The sequence below is a fragment of the Patagioenas fasciata genome, chromosome Z, assembly GCF_037038585.1.
Source record: "Patagioenas fasciata isolate bPatFas1 chromosome Z, bPatFas1.hap1, whole genome shotgun sequence".
NCBI classification, from domain to species: domain Eukaryota; kingdom Metazoa; phylum Chordata; class Aves; order Columbiformes; family Columbidae; genus Patagioenas; species Patagioenas fasciata.
Genome location: NC_092560.1, coordinates 80,287,931 through 80,306,377, shown reverse-complemented (window position 1 = coordinate 80,306,377; position 18,447 = coordinate 80,287,931). Strand labels below are relative to the sequence as shown.

The following is an 18,447-nucleotide window of genomic DNA, read 5'->3' as shown; positions in this document are numbered from 1 at the left end:
TTTTCAAACAAACTTCTACAGCTGCCATTGAAGTATAATGGTAAAGCATTTAAAAAGTTGAACATCTAGATTTCTTGTTCAAGGCTACTTAAAAACCAGTCTCCCTATTTCTAGAACTAGAGGCATAAAAGAGTCATGAAAGACAGCAGAAATTATTTCACCCAGATAACAGACATTTTCATTCTATAGCACAAAAAAATCCCCTTTCTAACACTGAGTGAGAAACAATTTGTCTCTAAGAACTTCAGCATCTACTGTTTAATATTTAAATTGTACTATATCATTGTACTATATCAATTATAGGCACAGTATGTTAGGAGAAGATGCAAAATTCTATTGGAAAGAAGCAAACACAGATGTGGCTACATCCACCAAACCCATGGGCAGAACTGAAAAAGGTAGCCATATATATTGCCATATAAATAAAAGTATGTGAACCGATAGCTGGTACTCAGCATTCTTTACCCTATTGGAAAAGCTTCAATTCATTAAATAAATATAATCAAGGATGCATATATGGTCATAGAATTTTCAAGAAAAGTACTTATAAGCTTCAAGAGAAGAATGACGTTAGCTTTTTCCAACTTTAGTCTAAAGGATTTTTCAGTAGCAAGAAACAAGCCTTTGTTGTATTTGGAACACACAAATTTCTCTTGATTGCTCAAAAACCTTCAGTAAATCTCAGTATATGACAGAGCACAGCTAGGTAGCAGATTAAAACAATTTCAGACTCAGAATGTATCATGGATGTGTGCTGCCCTCTGCTGTACTGCTTAAATTCTTCCACTGAGTCAAGAGCCACCGTGCTGTTACTTTTCACCAGACAGGTAAGCTGCACTTTACTCCAAAACACAAAAATATTACTAGTCTGAGTATGCAAGTAGTACCTGCTATGGCAAGATTTATACCCATCACTTTAGACAAATGACTGAGACCTCTTGAGACATATTTTTAAATGTTGTTTTGAAGTAATACAAGCTTCAGCCTTAGCTGTAAACTAACAAACCCTCTGTGAGGATGTGTCTCTTTTCCCCAAACAACTTTTTTTTTTTAATTAAAATGCTTCTCATTCAATAAACATTTCACTTCATAATAAACACTTAACCACAACTCCTAATTCTTCATCATAATGTAAAGGAAGCTATTTGAAGCATCAGAACTCCTAGGGGAAGTTGCAGTTCAAAAACAAGAAAACAAACAAACCAAAACCAAAACCAAACAAGAAGTTAAAAAAAAAAAAAAAAGAGACAAAAAAACAAACCAAAACCCAACTTCCATAAAAGATTTTTTTTTTTTTGTTAGAACTTTGTGAAAGTCACGCAGCTACACACAAACTCATTTTGCAACTGAAATACCTGAATTTCCCTTCATCCCAAGGCACTGTTTGCAATAGTGGGAACAGTTAAATTTTCAAATCTTTAACTTCCTCTAGCACAGAAGTCTTCTATCTATTTAGAATTTCAACAATTATTCAGCCTACCTGGTTCATTATTAATCCTTACAAATTGCAACAAAAAACAACACTGAAAAAGTTAAGTTAGACAGACTTGAAGTCCATTTATCTACTATTTTGCATTTTCAAGATGCACAGGTTTTGCTGCAAGCTAATGGATAGACCTAGTTTTTAGAGAAGACTTTAAAAAATACATATATACATATTATCTGAACTGGAGCTGAATGGTCCAGCCAGCTCAGTTAGGCTACTGATGAAAAACTCGGATTTTTGCTGTAGAGTGGTTTGGTTTCATCAAGAACACAAATTCATAGGGAACAGGAAATGCTGAAGTGAATCTTGCTTAACAGTTCTCAGGTGGCACTCCTACTTTTGAAACATATCATGTGCATTTGTTAGAAACATGTAGACCTGGAAAGCTCACATAATTACTTCATTTAAAAGTTAAATCAGAGACAAGAATTCATATGGATGTCTCACAGTATCACAGTATGTTTGGGATTGGAAGGGACCTCAAAAGATCATCCAGTCCAATCCCCCTGCTGGAGCAGGAACGCCTAGGTGAGGTCGCACAGGAATGTGTCCAGGCGGGCTTTGAATGTCTCCAGGGAAGGAGACTCCACAACCTCCCTGGGTAGCCTGGTCCAGTGCTCTGTTACCCTCACTGAGAAGAAGTTCTTTCTCAAATTTAAGTGGAACCTCTTGTGTTCCAGCTTGATCCCATTGCCACTTGTCCTATCATTGTTTGCCACTGAGAAGAGCCTGACTCCATCCTCGTGGCACTCACCCTTTATATATTTATAAACATTAATAAGGTCACCCCTCAGTCTCCTCTTCTCCAAACTAAAGAGCCCCAGCTCCCTCAGCCTTTCTTCATAAGGGAGATGCTCCACTCCCTTAATCATCTTTGTTGCCCTACGCTGGACCCTCTCCAGCAGTTCCCTGTCCTTCTTGAACTGAGGGGCCCAGAACTGGACACAATATTCCAGATGGGGTCTCACCAGGGCGGAGTAGAGGGGAAGGAGAACCTCTCTCGATCTACTGACCACCCCCCTTGTAATACACCCCAGGATGCCATTAGCCTTCCTGGCCACAAGGGCACAGTGCTGGCTCATGGTCATCCTGTTGTCCACCAGGACCCCCAGGTCCCTTTCCCCTACACTGCTCTCTAATAGGTCATGCCCCAACCTATACTGGAACCTGGGGTTGTTCCTGCCCAGATGCAGGACTCTACACTTTCCCTTGTTAAATTCCATCAGGTTATCCCCCGCCCAACTCTCCAGCCTGTCCAGGTCCCGCTGGATGGCAGCACAGCCTTCTGGCGTGTCAGCCACTCCTCCCAGCTTAGTGTCATCAGCAAACCTGCTGATGGTACACTCAATTCCCTCATCTAAATCATTAATGAATATATTGAATAATATTGGCCCCAGTACTGACCCCTGAGGCACTCCACTAGATACTGGCCTCCAACTGGACTCCGCACCATTGACCACCACTCTCTGGCTTCTCTCTTTAAGCCAGTTTGCAACCCACCTCACTACTCTGTTGTCTAGACCACACCTCCTCAATTTAGCTGTGAGGATGCTGTGAGGGACTGTGTCAAAGGCTTTACTGAAGTCAAGGTAGACCACATCCACCGCTCTGCCATCATCCATCTGTCTTGTTACATTCTCATAAAAGGCTATGAGGTTGGTGAAGCATGACTTACCCTTGGTAAAGCCATGCTGACTGCCCCTAATGACCCTCTTATCCCTGATGTGCCTTGAGATGACACCAAGGATAAGCTGTTCCATTACTTTCCCAGGGACAGAGGTGAGGCTGACCGGTCTATAATTACCCGGGTCCTCCTTCTTGCCCTTTTTAAAGACTGGAGTGACATTTGCTTTCCTCCAATCCTCGGGCACCTCTCCCGTTTCCCAAGACTTGGCAAAAATGATGGAGAGCGGTCTAGCAATGACTTCAGCCAGCTCCCTCAGCACCCGCGGATGCATCCCATCTGGACCCATGGATTTACGGACGTCCAGACTATTTAATTGTTCCCTAACCCAGTCCTCATTGACTAAAGCAAACTCCTCCATTAACCTGGCTTCATCCGGGGTCTCAGGGGTACAGGGTTCCCCAGGACAGCCTCCAGTGGAGTAGACAGAGACAAAGAAGGCATTCAGTAATTCTGCCTCTGTGTCTTCTGCCACCAGGGCACCCACCTCATTCATCAGTGGGCCTACATTGCCTCTGGTATTAGTTTTATCTGCTATGTATTTGAAAAAGTTCTTCTTGCTGTCCTTGACCCCTCTCGCCAGCTGTAATTCTAAGGAGGCCTTAGCTACCCTAGCTGCCTTCCTGCATCCTCTAACAGCAGCCTTATATTCCTCCCAAGTGGCCAGTCCCTGCTTCCAGTGTCTCAGTGAAGTCATCCCCATTATACCTAATTCCACGTGACTACTGACAACGCTTGTATAAACATCTACTGTATTTGGAACAGCATACATAAAAACCCCAGAATTATTTGACAACTCTTAAAACATAACTGGCATCCAATTATTAGATCTTAAAATCGTTTTCCGGTAGCATCTTAAAAAAAAAAAGCTATGAAACATAAATGCTACAAAAATAAATGGTTTTATAAAGAACTATTACAATATTTGTGGTTGGAGGCACTTTATAAATATTTTTCAATGTATCTTTGTTTTCAGTTTTGGACTAAGAGTTCTGAAAAACAACGCAATTATGACTTAGTCAAGTTTAAGATAACAGTGAAATGTTCCTTGGTCTTAAGTAAAGACAGTCGAATTTTATGTTATACTATGCCCATCCTACTTTAAAGAAAGGTATCATCACTCAAGAGAATTCCTGTGTTTAAAAACAAATAACATACAGGTCCAGCTTTAAATTGTAAAAAGAAGTGTGAGGGCAGAGCACAGGATTGTAAAATAAGCCAACTGAAAACTATACAAAAATCCCAGTGTTTATAAACATATTTGTTTAGCTGAAGTTAGACTTCCATTACCTACAGATGCATAAATGATTCCTAAATTGACATCAATACCATGTATCAGATACACATTATATCACTTCTTGCCTACTGATGTGTTTAGAGAGCAATTACTCCACTTGCTTTCTTATTCTTCAACTGCCACTTCACACTACTAAGTAAACTTTGATTCACTGGATCAAATATTACCTTAGACAAGACAACAGAACTTTACATTTAAACATATATTCTAATCCACCGAGTGTTTCAAATAGAAGGACCCGATTTCAAAGCAGTATATTTCACAGTATCTTGGGAATGACTTAGGCCAGGGCTTGTTTGTGTGCTGGGAGAGGGATCCAGCAGGAATTATTTGAAAATCTATGTCCCACCCCTTTCGAGTGGTGTGAGTTTCATTCATGGGTGGCTCGTGGCTGCAGCGATATAGTGATTTCAAACTGGGTCCATCTTTTTGAAACGCCCTGTACAATACCCAGTGTGTTATATTCAAAAGAAAAACAAAGCAAAACAGTACCAACAGAATAGAAATTAAACGACTATTATAAAACTTTAGTGCTAAACAGAATCACCTGTTTTTGTTAGCAGAAGGTTATCCAGGTGTCTATCTCCCACTCCAAGGATATACGTAATTACACAATAACCAGCTGTAACAAGTAAATTATAAACATCAGTTTAAGCACATTGGAGAATAGCAAGTTCCACTCTATTAACAACAACAAAAGACATTAACTTAGTTCTTGTTCACAAATAATAAATATACCATAGAGACTGGGGCAGGGGTAGTGCTGGTGAAAAATAACCATGATTGTCAGCACTACAAAGAACATTTGGAGCAATAAATTAAATCTCTGAAGTTTATTCAGGACTGCCTAAATCATCATTTATTTCTACACAATCACACGCCTAACACTAAAAGCCTGAACTCACGCAATATTGGGATTAAGATACTTCAAAGGAAGATGAAGTATTTTGAGTAAAATGAATGGATGCATTTTAAACCTGACATTTTAAGACAACTGTAAACAGGCATTAGACATTGATATTAATCTGAACATGTATGTCAGCAATAAGCCAGGCAGTGGTAAATAAATTAGAACTAATGCAAACTGTTTTAGTTCTTACTATCACCCACTAACCAGAACAGTTTGAAGCTGTTCTAAAGACTGTCGATCAAAAAGAGAAGGGGAAAACAGAAGACACTGTGGAGGAACAACTGAATTACTCTTTTTTTTTAATAGAATAAAGTTGCTTTTAATTTAATAGACAGCAAATGTGACATTTTAAGATTGCCATCTGTTTACTGAACAAGAAATACCACTTTTTCTTGTCATCCAAATGGAGTAGGAAGTTAAATGTTTTAAAAGCAAATTAAAATCGTCTACCTCAAATCCAGATGATTTACTGCTGTATAAATGCTTTATATCTCCCTGAATTATAGACCCCAACTCACGATGTGGAGAGGCAGAGGTAAGGTTATTGCTAGAAAGCAAAGAATATTCAAGGAGAGAGAAGGAGGGCTGTGCAGAGGAATTGTGTATCACATGGTAGACTCAAAACTACTATTTTCACAGGGATGCTGACAGCAAGTACACACATAGTTCTCCATCCCCAGTCATATGAACAGATACACCTTAATACCTCATCTACCCTGTGCTTTATACTTGAGATATTAAGTAATCAGCTGCAGGACTGTAACTTACCACAGCTCTTAACGTACGTGTCCATTACCTCTGCACTTATTCCATGAGGACCTGTCTCACTAGGTGCATGTTTTCTGAAGAAGTTCTGCAGGGCAAGTCAACAACATATTTATTTATTCTACATAATCTGAACTAGGATCTTTAGAACTGGTATAAAAAAAAAAAAAAGACTTAAATCAAGACCACAAATGGCTGTTATTACAATCTGTTACACTAACAACCACTCCCAAAAACCCCAGTAAGATCTAATCCACTCTTATATTGCGTTATTTATTTTCTGTCCTGATCATATTCTCACACTCAAGAGAAACAGATTCCAAGTTGAAACTGAAATGCAGTTTTCTTTATTAACAACTTCAGAAAAATCAACAACGCATTGAGAAATTACTACCTAATAACTATGAGTGCAAAATACTTCCACAGGGAACTCTTTAGGCCAGGTCAACAAATAATAAATAGGACTAACAGTCCAGATCGACAACTATGTTTGGGACACATGCTCTTCCAAGGTTTTCCAGGCCTAAGCACAAGTTTCTGTCACTTAGCAAACATTGTTAAGAGGAGCTTTGCAGAGATCTGGATGACATTTAAGTGACTAAAATCATAATTAAAAAGTGAAAGGAATCTTAAAAAGAGAAGAAGGTACTGGATGAAGGTACCTGAAGGCTATTTCTTTAAGAAAGTTTTGCTTAGAAAGCCATCCTGTTTTAACATGTATCAGAATTTTAAGGCTTGGAGACAGCTTTAATTATCCATACTCACAGAGGAACAAGCCCTTCTGAGATACGTTTAAAAAGCTGACAGAGTAGAAAGATTATGGTAAATGAAATCTGTAAGTGAATTGTGGAAGGACATTTTTAAGAGGTTAACAGGGTACTAGAAAGCTACCTTCAGTCCTCCAAAATCTTACATGAAGTATGCAAAAAAAAAAAACCCAAACCATGAACTGTATTTTCAAGATTGTTGGTAGAAGGTAAGTAACATCAAACACCAAAACATCTTTCCTGTCCTGCAGATCTGCATTATCAGTCAGTGTTAGGTTAGATGCCTTAAATCTATTCAGAAGTGCAACATTTAATTTTTTTTATATACAGTCCCCAACTTAAGAGCTGTGACACCCAAAAGCAACATGAAGAATAAATGAAACTTTCACAACACCTACAACTGTTCGTTTAGGTTTTACTTCCTTAGCCTACAATGCCCAGCTATTTTTTCATGCCTTGGGACATTAAATTTGGGCTCTATAATGTATTTTCCCATTGATCTGTGAAGCAATCGTAAATCATATTCTTTTGGCATCTTGTCTATTTAGATTAGCAATTATTCACAGAAGGAATTGCTCCTTACATCTGCACAGCAACTAAAACGGTGGGCTACGTATTTTAGATTGCAATATGATGTTATAAGTAATTGCAAAATGACTAGAATATGAAGTACATTTCCAAGACTACAAACCATTGCCAATAAAACACTTCATAAACTGTACAATTACTGAATGTGTAGATGTAGCTTATCACAATCTTTATGAAATGGAAAGTTAAAAAAAACATAGGCAACTCTATGCTGCTCATTGTCTGATTAATGATAAACAATTGTTTTAGAAATTATAAGCAGTTCACATACCTATTTGTTAAGTAAATTATAATGGCAAATGATAGGTATTTTTTAATCTCCATATTTTTAATAAATGTAGTTTATAGTATCTGTCAGCCATTTGCTTTGGCTCTCAGTTACTGAGCTATGAATAAATGCAAACTTCAATATCAACTACAAAAAAGGGAAAAAAGGTACTGTGACAATTTGAATCCACCATGAACATGCTGTGCATTCATTAAAAAATGTATTAGCTACATCTCTTGCATAGCAATTTGCTATGTTTTATGTAACTATACTTATCTCAACCAGCTGAGTTCTGCTACCTCGCCTCTGTGCAGTGCTTGAAATTAGCACGAATTTTGTGTGCCATTGTTCAGTTATGTATCCCTACTCAATTACTCAATAGTTACAGAAGGTTTGGTGAGAAAAAAAAAAAAAAAGAAAAAAAAAAAGAAATGAAATCACACAGTATCAATACATCCACTGTGGCAGGGAAACAAGACTTCAGAAATTATATGAGTGAGCTATTTAGTTGTTCCCTCCAAATATCATTTAAACATACTTTGAGGTATTAATCCAAAAGTACTGGGTGAATAACAGAAACACTTAAAACCACAGAAGAGTGTCATGCACCTACCACCCAGCATTACAGCAAATCCAGACCACTTCAGTTTCACAACTAAAGCACACTTTAACTATTTAAATAGTACTTCTTTTAGGACATGAGATACTAATATAGTAATCTAAGTATACTGTTTTAAAGCAAAACTTCCGCTGTAAACACTCTCATGTTTCAAGCTGTAAGTTGTCTTCTAACAACAGACACAAAAAATCAGTTGAGAGACTAAAGACTTTTGTGTGAGATCTAAGCTTGCAATTTATACTGTCCAGTCAGAAGATGACTTAAAAATATCCCCATCACATACCTGTATACTTTCCTCAGTAGCAAGAACTTCTGCAACTGGTACTGACTGAATAAACTGCATGAAGCCTGTGACAGAAAACAATCAAAAGAGTCTCTAACACACAGAACTTTGAAGATACTCTATGATGCATGTTTATTAAAGTACAACACTAATACATACTTCATTCCAACTGCTTCTCATTATGACATGCTTTGGGACATGTTTTGTCCCCATTTTCTGCCTTCAGCACTTTCAAAATAACTGGCCATTAACACCAAATTAGCTTAAAGGTCTACAGTCCCAAGTTTTCATGAGAAGAGAAATATATAACAATAGCTTTCTAAATATTTATCCAGAATGTATCTAAAAGCATAGCCAAGTTGGATTTTTCTTTGCCGTTTTTTTCCTTCCTTCATTTCACACAAAGATCTATAAATAAGAGTATTACAAGTTCTTGTTCTGAGATTGCACAAGTTAGCAGGAAAAATAGAAATATTGTCACATACTCCTAAATTCAGGTCGGCCTTCTTTTATGAAGATATTTGCGTCACCTAGAGAATACTGTGGGCACTTAGGTTGTTCACTTCCATGACTTATATTGCAACAAGATTTTCATAAACATTTGAGCTCCTTTTAGAATGCTGTACTAGCAAAAAATCTCTCAGGAAAATAGTATGTTGCAACTGTCTATGAACAGAAGAAGATTCCTCCTAACACTATATTTTTCTGAAATAAAAGTATTCATACCATGTTTTGTACTAGTTGCCAGCACTTTATAGGGTGTCAGCTTCAAATCCAAATTCTCTTTTCTTAACAGCTGGAAATAAAAAAAAAAAGGGAGGTTTCATTTCTAAAGGGAATGTGTGTTCGAGGGTGATCTTCACGGTTCTTCATTGAAATCAGTAATGAGTGAAACTTGTTTGACAGTTTATTTATTTATTTAAGTGTACACAAGGTCATTGCTTGTGTACAAAGAAAAGAAAAAAGGTAACCAAGATTTGAGAACCCTGGAGTGTATTACCAACGTAAGCTGCACTAACAGTTTTCAGTAGTCTTACTCTCAAAAAGGAAAATCAAAACACAGAAGGACAAGGGTGTGAAAGAATAACTCTCACCTTATCCATCAGTGAAATAATCTGAAGAATAAGTTGATCTTGACGTAAATCATCACCATGCTTAAAAATTACAGGGTATTTGCCTCCATCTTCTGTCTTGAAAAATAGCTGGGCAGGCATTAAGGCACTCTGGAAAAGGAAACTTCTTACACTAAACTTGTTGACAGCAAACTCCATATTAACTTGTTGCTACAGGGGAGTTCTAAAATATAAATCCTTGCTTACTGCATTGGAAATCTGTGTGAATTAAGCAAGTAACAGTTCACAGCATTCGAGTGTCAAATTCAGTTGCAAAAAGGTTTAGAATAGTCCCATTTGAATACCAACAGTATGGCAGCAAGCACCAGAACTCTTCTCACGTTCCTGAAGTTTGGTGGAATAGAAGACATTCTAAAGACTCTAAAAGCAGTTACTCACTGTCTAGGACTCAACAATTAGAACACACAATTTCTTCTACCAGAAGTGCATGTTTTTTTAAAAGAAACACCTTAAGGCTTTCCTTTTTTAGCAAGGAGTGTGAAGGATACACTTTCCTCCCCATCTCCCCTCCCCCAGCAGCTGCAGAGGAAAGCACAGAAGGATTCAAATTTTGTTTGTATGCTTGTAATTTCAATCAACATAGAAGCACTATGTAAAAGGTCACAATAAAACAAATTTAAGCTGACCAGATCAAAAAGAGACACAATTATAGGATAAACATCAAAGAAATGCTAGGGGCAAGACATCTTAAACAATTAATTGTTTCTTTAATCTATTTAGTAAAAGCAAAAATGCTTTTTTACATTGTTGTTTGAGAAAGTCAATTTAATTGTTTGCAATTTCTCTGCATAAAGAGGGTTAAAGGGGATCAATTACCAACATGAATGATTTCATTTATTTCAACTGACCTAGTCACTTGCCTCAAAACCAAACAACACAAAAAGGAATACAGACTTTAATATTTGAGTAGCTACATTAGATTCTCATATGCAATGAATTATTATTAATTAAATAAAGGAAAAACAATTATTTAAATAGTTCTACAAAAGCTGGCGTATAATGTCCAAGAGCATCAAAAATTAGTCATTCTTCCTTCTTTATGTTTGTTTGTTATTCATCCCAGAGTACAGAATGAGATATTAAACGGAAATCTGCACCCTTTCAGAATCAGGAGAATCAAAATCATCTATGACTTTGAAACAAGTTACATCTCATATTTTGGTCCTAAATTTTCTACATTGCCACAGATGACCAACATGGAGAAGAGTCATTGGAGTCTGTCCTGGTCAAGTTAAGCTATTAATCTTGATAGGAAATACTCAGTTGCTGTACCAGCAGTCTTTTTGTCAACATACTTCCTCTGACCCTTAAATCATACGCATGCTACAAGCTGGCTCAGGTTTGCAAAACCTTGTTTTCATGACAAGATCTTTCCAATGTTGGCTCCAATCTGAGGTGCAAGAGCATGGAATGGAATGTACTTTTCAAAAGTACTCACTGGTATATAATGAAGCAAGGCAAAGACAGGGAACCAAGGAAACTACGGAAAAATGTTTATCTCTTATTTTAAGGAACTATGAGCATAAGAAGTTTATGATAGAGTAGAGATTACAGATTAACACTGGTTGCCATAGCAAGTTGAACATTTTTTAACTGACAGAGAATACTTCCTGGGCACAGGCCTGACTGGCAGAGCACATTTTGGTAATCTTAAAATTAGATCACAGTCATCTATACAAGTTGAAAGTTAATTTATAAAGAGGTCCTACATCACTGGACACAGGCAATAATTTACAATAGCCCCAGCCCCTTCAACAGCATACTGACTCTTTAGTAACTAGATTAAGGAATGGGCGTATGATCACAAGCAACTGCTACAGATTTGTTTAAGGAGTAACTAACCTAAAGGATACAGAATCTTCCTGTCAACCCACTGCAAAAGAATGAAATGGACCGCCTTACTTCTTTCCAGTCTCTTAACAGTTTTATTTTGCAACGGAATACATCTAGCATACATCTAGATGATACGTAACATAGCAGACTTGATTTGTATGATTTTGATCATAAGTGGCATTCCTGTTGAACACAGTCTACCTAAGGTTCAGAGAAATTCTGAATGGGGAAGCATGACTTCAGCCTAAAGACTTCAGAAACTTTATAAACTATACCAGCGTTATAAAAGCTGCTTTGAAGTTTGCACATTAAGAGCCTAGTCCTCTTTAGAGTTAATTGTATTTCAGCTATTCAGAACACCTTGTTTACCTTGAAGAGTGTGGCTTTTTCAGGAATTATCCCTTTAATTTTCACCTGAGGTTCCAGAGGAAGTGGAATAAGTTCCATATCTGCTAAATTCATCTTTTCATTATCTGCTAACAAAGCCTGAAGCCTCTCATTCTAAAAGAATAAAAGAATCAAATAGTGTTGAAAAGACCCAAACAAACCATAAAGTACATAGTAGGTATATATGAACAGCTAAAGAGTCTTTTAACAAAGGATAGATTAATAAATATCCAATTTATTAAATTATTTACTCTTCCAAAAAATCAAGGTTTCACTCTTGAAATCCAGTGAAATAAAAAGTCTCTATTTGCAGTAATCTCAATAAGGAAGCAGATATTCCAACTAGTCAAGTGATTTTATAAGTTCCAGATATAACAGTCTTACAAAAATTTATTTCTAAATTGCCTATGCAAGTAGCAGGATGATGTTTTCCATACCAGTATTGAATGATAGTTCTGTTTCAGAAACGTGATTCAAATCCTTAGGTCTGACTCTTTGAACCCCTGAACTCAAGGAGATCGCCTACCACCAATGACCTAAACTGCCAACAGGTCGCACAAATCTCTTTTCAGGGCTTGCTCTACATTCCTACATCTGCAGTTACTAGAAATACAATACTGGTTGATTTTCCACTACTTACACTTGGTGTCCTGCATAATAAAGGTCAAACACATAAAAGTCTGTAGTCTTTCCCTCTACTGAATATAACAGGTATAAACAGAGACAAAACAAGGCAAATTGCTACTGCTAGGAATCCTTCCAGTGGTCAAATCTCACTAGTTAGATTTTAATGCAAAAATCAAAGCCATGTTTTTCTTCGCTTTACAGAAATATCCTGGTAATTATAAAAGAACATTTGACAGAATGCTATCAATGTATTGCACAAGCAGGAAATACATTTTTATCAACTGAAAAATTCTCCTCCTCTTCCAGTGATTACATTGTTATTATCAATATACAGAACATTCATAATAATTAATAAAAATGATGCTATGCCTAAGTGTTTCATTTACCTGCACAAATAGGTGACAAAAATTCTTAGACTGAAAAATCCATGTTTAAAAATACTGGTGTGTGTCAAAGGAAAAAGAACTGCATAATAGAAATCCCTTTGGCATTCCTGCTTCCTCCCAATACTTTCTCTTATAGTATCTAACTAAGAAGGGCAAAGGTTCTTAAAATGCACATATGACAGAAATCTTTTTTGTCAAGATGCAACAGAAGGCAAAGTTCTGCTAAACACACACCTTATAAAATAATAGTTTTGTTGCTCTTGAACAAATGAAACCTTGCTGCTGGTCAAATTTCACTGTCTATCCTGACATAATTCTCATACCACATCTGCCTCCTTCCTATATCCCCAGCAACTAAATTCAGTGTTAGATCATCAACTACTCCCGTATCTTCCTTCTGCCAAAACATCTCAAGATTTTCTCAAGGGCCTCTTCTGTTTTTCATCTACAAGCTTTCAGAACACTTTGGAACTTTGACCCATTTAAACTTCTCCAAAGCTTGTTTAAAGTTAGCTAAAACTATTACAGGACAGATGGACATCTGTTCTAAATCTCAGTGCTAAGAATTTTTAGTGAAAAGCTAACATTCCTATTGTCAAATTCTAGCCAGAGATAAATTTTCCAATCCCTTAGTTACCTTTTTCTTACGATTACCACTTTCACGCTGCACTGCTTTCATTACATGAACCAGCCGATCTACAAACGTCTGCTGGGCTGCCAACAATGAGCGCATAACTCTGACAGACTTATCACCCTAAGTGAATTAGAAGAAACAAAATTAGTTCTTTGTTCTGTAATTATTTTATCTAGAAATTATTATTTTATTCTTAGACCCTTGGGCTTATAAGAGCTAAGCAAATAACAATTAATTTCCTGTCGACTCAAAAGGTATTTTCCATAAAAGAGAATCAGAATCACTGTAGCTGGCCATCAATTATCTGAACTACCAGTGCACTTCAATTTGCATCAACAATTTCAGTGGTGAACAGTCATGTGTGACAAATCTATACATGCAGCCAAAATAAGTTAGTAATGACAAGCACATGGCATATTCTTACAAAGTGCTAAGAGCAGATTTGAGTAACATCCCTAAAATGGGAATCAATAAGAAGTATGATATACACTAAATCAGGAAAGACTGTGTATCTGCTATAAATTATAGATGGCGATTCACAAATGTTTTTTCAGTTGTTTCTACTTTTTTTCCTCACTACTCCATCACCCTCTGCTGCTGACACACAGAACAACACTGTCTGTGATTCAAAAGATAGGTCTCTTGTTTCAATTTGGACAAATGCTTCCAAAAAAGAAATAGTAAATAAAATAGATTGATTGAACAAACATTTTAGAACCAGCATTTTAGTAATAGGAATAAGCAATAAAACAGAGGAAAAGGATTTATATTTTTTTCTTTTTCAGTAGTTTCTTTTGTTCGCCATAAACTCAAAATTCAAGAGAAAGCAGAAGATTTTTTTTAAATTTTAATACAGACGACATGAAAAATTGTCCTCCTTCTAGACACTTGTGCCTATTTAAAAGATGACTATCCCAAACCACTAAGCATTTTCTTACACAAAGGCATTACCTTAAGCAAAGCTTGACTAAATCGTCTCATCACATTTAAATACATTTCGTGTGTCTTTGGGTCCCTCTGCTGAGTGTCTTGGTCTTCACACTCCACTATTACATACCTGCAACATAAAAACAAACCAAGTTATGCTGTTCTCTGGTGCTATACAATTTGAGTGAAATACAGTAGCCCTGTATTATAGGCCTGGAACTAAAAATAAAGTTGATCTTTAAATGAGATATCAACCAACAGGCAAACCCTGCATAGTCAAATTCCTACTTGGACCAGGAGAGTCTAGGAAAGCTTTTGAGATTTCTCACGTAGAGAGAAGTAGCATCACTCTAACAGGACAACTCAGAAGTCCAAATCGTATGAACACTCCAGCCACAGAGTACACATGGGAGAAGTGAGCATTCCACTGTGCTATTACCCTCTACATAACGTAGTGGCTGCAAACTTGCTATTCAAGTGTATCTGCAAAAACAAGAAGAATCCTGACCTACCTGTTCCCTATTTTACCATTGGCAATAGTGGAAGAGACAGTATTCGTCCTGAAGCAGCTCTGCAAAGCCTATATTTCAAAATAAGTTTTTATTTCTTAAAGACTGAAACAGTAAAATTTGGAACAGTTAAACTGCACATTTAATTTAAGCAGTCGTTTGGAAAGCTTTTGTGCTTATTTCTGTTCAGAGCACTGACAAGTAAAAATCTTTACACAGGTCTTCTTTCTGTTGACAAATATATCTCCTAGTATTACCCAGTAAAAAATATAGTCCCCCTATTAAAAAAAGGAAGAAATTAGCACGTAAGTTGATTTTCAACCAGTGCATTTGAATTAAAAAATGACTCCATATATTACAGAATCATAGAGTAAGTTTGGTTGGAATAGATCCTCAAAATCATCACATTCAACCATAACCTAACTCTGTCACTAACCCATGTCCCTGTGAACCTCCAGGGATGGTGACTCCAACACTTCCTTGGACAGCCTGTTCCGGTGCTTCACAACCCCTTCCATGAAGAAATGTTTCCTAATATCCAATCTGAACCTCCCCTGGCACAAATTGAGGCCATTTTCTCTTGTCCTTGATTTTCAAGGGTTATTGTACTTTTTCCATTGATTATTTTAGGTGCATGCTGTGTCCAGATACTTGAAATAAGTAACTGATCAGCAGCCAAGAGGATTTATGGCTATTTCAGCTAAAATAGTGGCTGCAACATTTGTATTTTGTCACTGAGAAACTGAGATGTCTTGAAAGAAAACAAAGAATAAAGTGACCGGTTTGTTTTTGCGTTTTTTGTTTGTTTGTTTGTTTGTTGTTTTGTTTTGGTTGTGGTTTGGTGTTTTTTTTTTTTTGGTTGCTGTTGGTTTGTTTGTTTGGGTGTGTTTTATTTTCTTAGTTCTAAGACAAAAACTTCACAGCTCTGGATGTTTGAACTTCCTGTGGACTGAATGTCTGATATGTCGCCAAAATGTGCACAGTTTCTATCAATGTGATAGAAATGAGCTAACCTACTAAACACTTACCTTAAATTAAGAATATTTGATTAGGTCAGGCATTCGACTTCTACCCACACCACTTAGGTTTGTAATTATTTTAATCATTTAAATTCAATAGCACTTTTTTCTGAAGCTAAATATCTTTGGTCACAGAAATAAAAGTATGCACACTAAGGAACTGTAGTTAAGGCATGCATTTATGTATTTTAAAGTCAAGCTACTGAAAAAGCAACAAAATAATACAACTTAAAAAGACATTTACAAAAGGAATCACTCTTAGGATAGGTTAGAATTCTTAGAAGAATTTTATCTTGACAGATTGGTAGGTTTACATCACATACCTCAGTGTTCCTAATTCACAGTTTGTGGTTAATATTAATAGCACATTAACATATGATAATGTGCATTAGTATTTTTAATTATTAGATACATCTACAAAGGATACAAATGAGAATTATTTGACCTAAGTTTGGCCATGTAAAAGGCATCTAAGCTCTCTATTTTAAAATACATGTGTATATACAAGAAAATAGCTGTATGTGTTGTGTATATGAACATACATATGCACATACACTTTCACAAGGGTACACCTCTATTAATCTCAGCTTTCTCCAAATTAAATAATTCTAACTGCAAATGCTCACTCAGAAGGCACACAGAAGACAGGTTTAAGTCCCTAATTTAATTTCTAAACCACTGAGATAAGATAAGCAGAGAAATCTTACCTCTCCACTATCTAGATGAATTACCCACAACTGAAGTTCCCCCCTTAAGAAAACACACATCTGCAATGATATTTTGTTTCTGCTTATAATACAACCACAAACGGAATCTAAAAATCTATTTGGTTAGCACAAAAAACTGGTGCTTTACAAGCCATCATAAAGTACACACCTGATTAATACTAAAGTGCATAACCTTAATATTCTAGCCAACACTATCAAAAAGAATAAACACAAAGCAAACAGAAAAGCAGATGAGAAGATTAACTCCATCTCCTTCCCACCACTATAAACAAATTGAATGACAACTTATTAACTATAGTTAGGCTTTTATTTTTTTCTTTTTAACCCTGAGTACTTGATGCTCTACTAATCACCTTCCTCTGTCTAACAGTAAAGCACATTTGTGCATTTTAAAAATCAGCACCCTCCTTTTACTAATTGTTCTGTTCAAATGCATGTTCTTTTAAATTTACTACTTCTTCCTGACAAAAACTGAGATTCTTAAGTTCTCAAGACAGCCCATGTTCTGCTGTGCATCCTTCTGGGCATTATAGCTTTGATTTCAATTAGACATTGATACAGTATGAATAAAGAGTTTCTAACATACCAGTATAAGTAGTTTGCCAATGTGGAATTTTTGCATGCTCGTGATATCAAGAAAGTGCAAAGGTCTTGCTGGAAGGGATTTAAGAAAAGTAAAATTAAGTTAAAAAGAAATCTGAGCCCTTTAGAGAGAGACAAAGTTAAATAAAATTCCCAAATAATTGCAGGGAGTTTCAAAAGACACATTCCCTTCTAAAAGCTGAATCCAATATAGTGTAATATTTAAATCATTTAAGTTTTAACATTAGTCCAAACAAATTAAACAAAAACAACACAAGTGAAAATAGGTCTGGTACTACAGTAATATATTTACAAACATGTCAGAAGTACATGATGTTCTCCAACAATAAATATTTAATGTAAAGTTACTATTTATAATATATTACTCTTTCCTCCTATGCAATTATCCCATGCTGTAAGATTCAGCCTTGAAAGGGATTTGCTACCCTGTTTTGCATCCAAATCTAAAGCTCATTAAGATGTTCTACATTTTGACATAAAGAACAAATCTGTAGAGGAGACACAGTATTTAGTTGCTTTTTCAAGGTTTAATATTCCAACTAACATTAGAAATCTGTGCATCTTTACTGATATGCTCGATTTGAGGCTTATTTTCTATGCAGTACTAAGACCGAAAAAGGAAGATTTGCAATAGGGAATGGATCTTTAGTTCAAAGATTAATTAACTGCAAACCCGATTAAAATCAGATTCCTTCAAACTGTCTTTTATTTTTATATTTCCCTTCCTTCAGTCCCATTTTCATTACTCTTCTACTTGTGGTATAAATTGAGTATAAACTTTGGCAGACGTAAATCAACAAACAGTCTAACTTAGGTACAAAAGGATGACAGCCCTGCCAATGAATATGGTTACAGCAGTAAGAGACTTCAGAGGTCAAAACATTTGGATAACTGGTTTCCATTTACAAATCTGCTGTAAAACACCTCAAAAACATGCAACTGTCAGTATCTAATCAGCATGCAATAGCCTTTGCAGTAATTGTCTCTTATAGTA

At 36.3% G+C, this 18,447-nt stretch overlaps 1 protein-coding gene across 2 annotated transcripts in view; it reads right to left on the bottom strand.

Moving 5' to 3' along the window:
* Positions 1-18,447, bottom strand: part of PIK3C3 (phosphatidylinositol 3-kinase catalytic subunit type 3) — a 72,946-nt gene that overhangs the window by 32,675 nt on the left and 21,824 nt on the right. For both annotated transcript variants that reach the window (XM_065860406.2, XM_071801717.1), the window contains exons 13-21: positions 17,437-17,504; positions 14,619-14,724; positions 13,671-13,787; positions 12,003-12,134; positions 9,762-9,890; positions 9,394-9,463; positions 8,668-8,732; positions 6,146-6,230; positions 5,015-5,089 (exon numbers count right to left, since the gene is read on the bottom strand). In XM_065860406.2, coding sequence (XP_065716478.1) covers positions 5,015-5,089; positions 6,146-6,230; positions 8,668-8,732; positions 9,394-9,463; positions 9,762-9,890; positions 12,003-12,134; positions 13,671-13,787; positions 14,619-14,724; positions 17,437-17,504 — 847 coding nt within the window. The remainder of the gene's footprint in view (positions 1-5,014; positions 5,090-6,145; positions 6,231-8,667; positions 8,733-9,393; positions 9,464-9,761; positions 9,891-12,002; positions 12,135-13,670; positions 13,788-14,618; positions 14,725-17,436; positions 17,505-18,447) is intronic.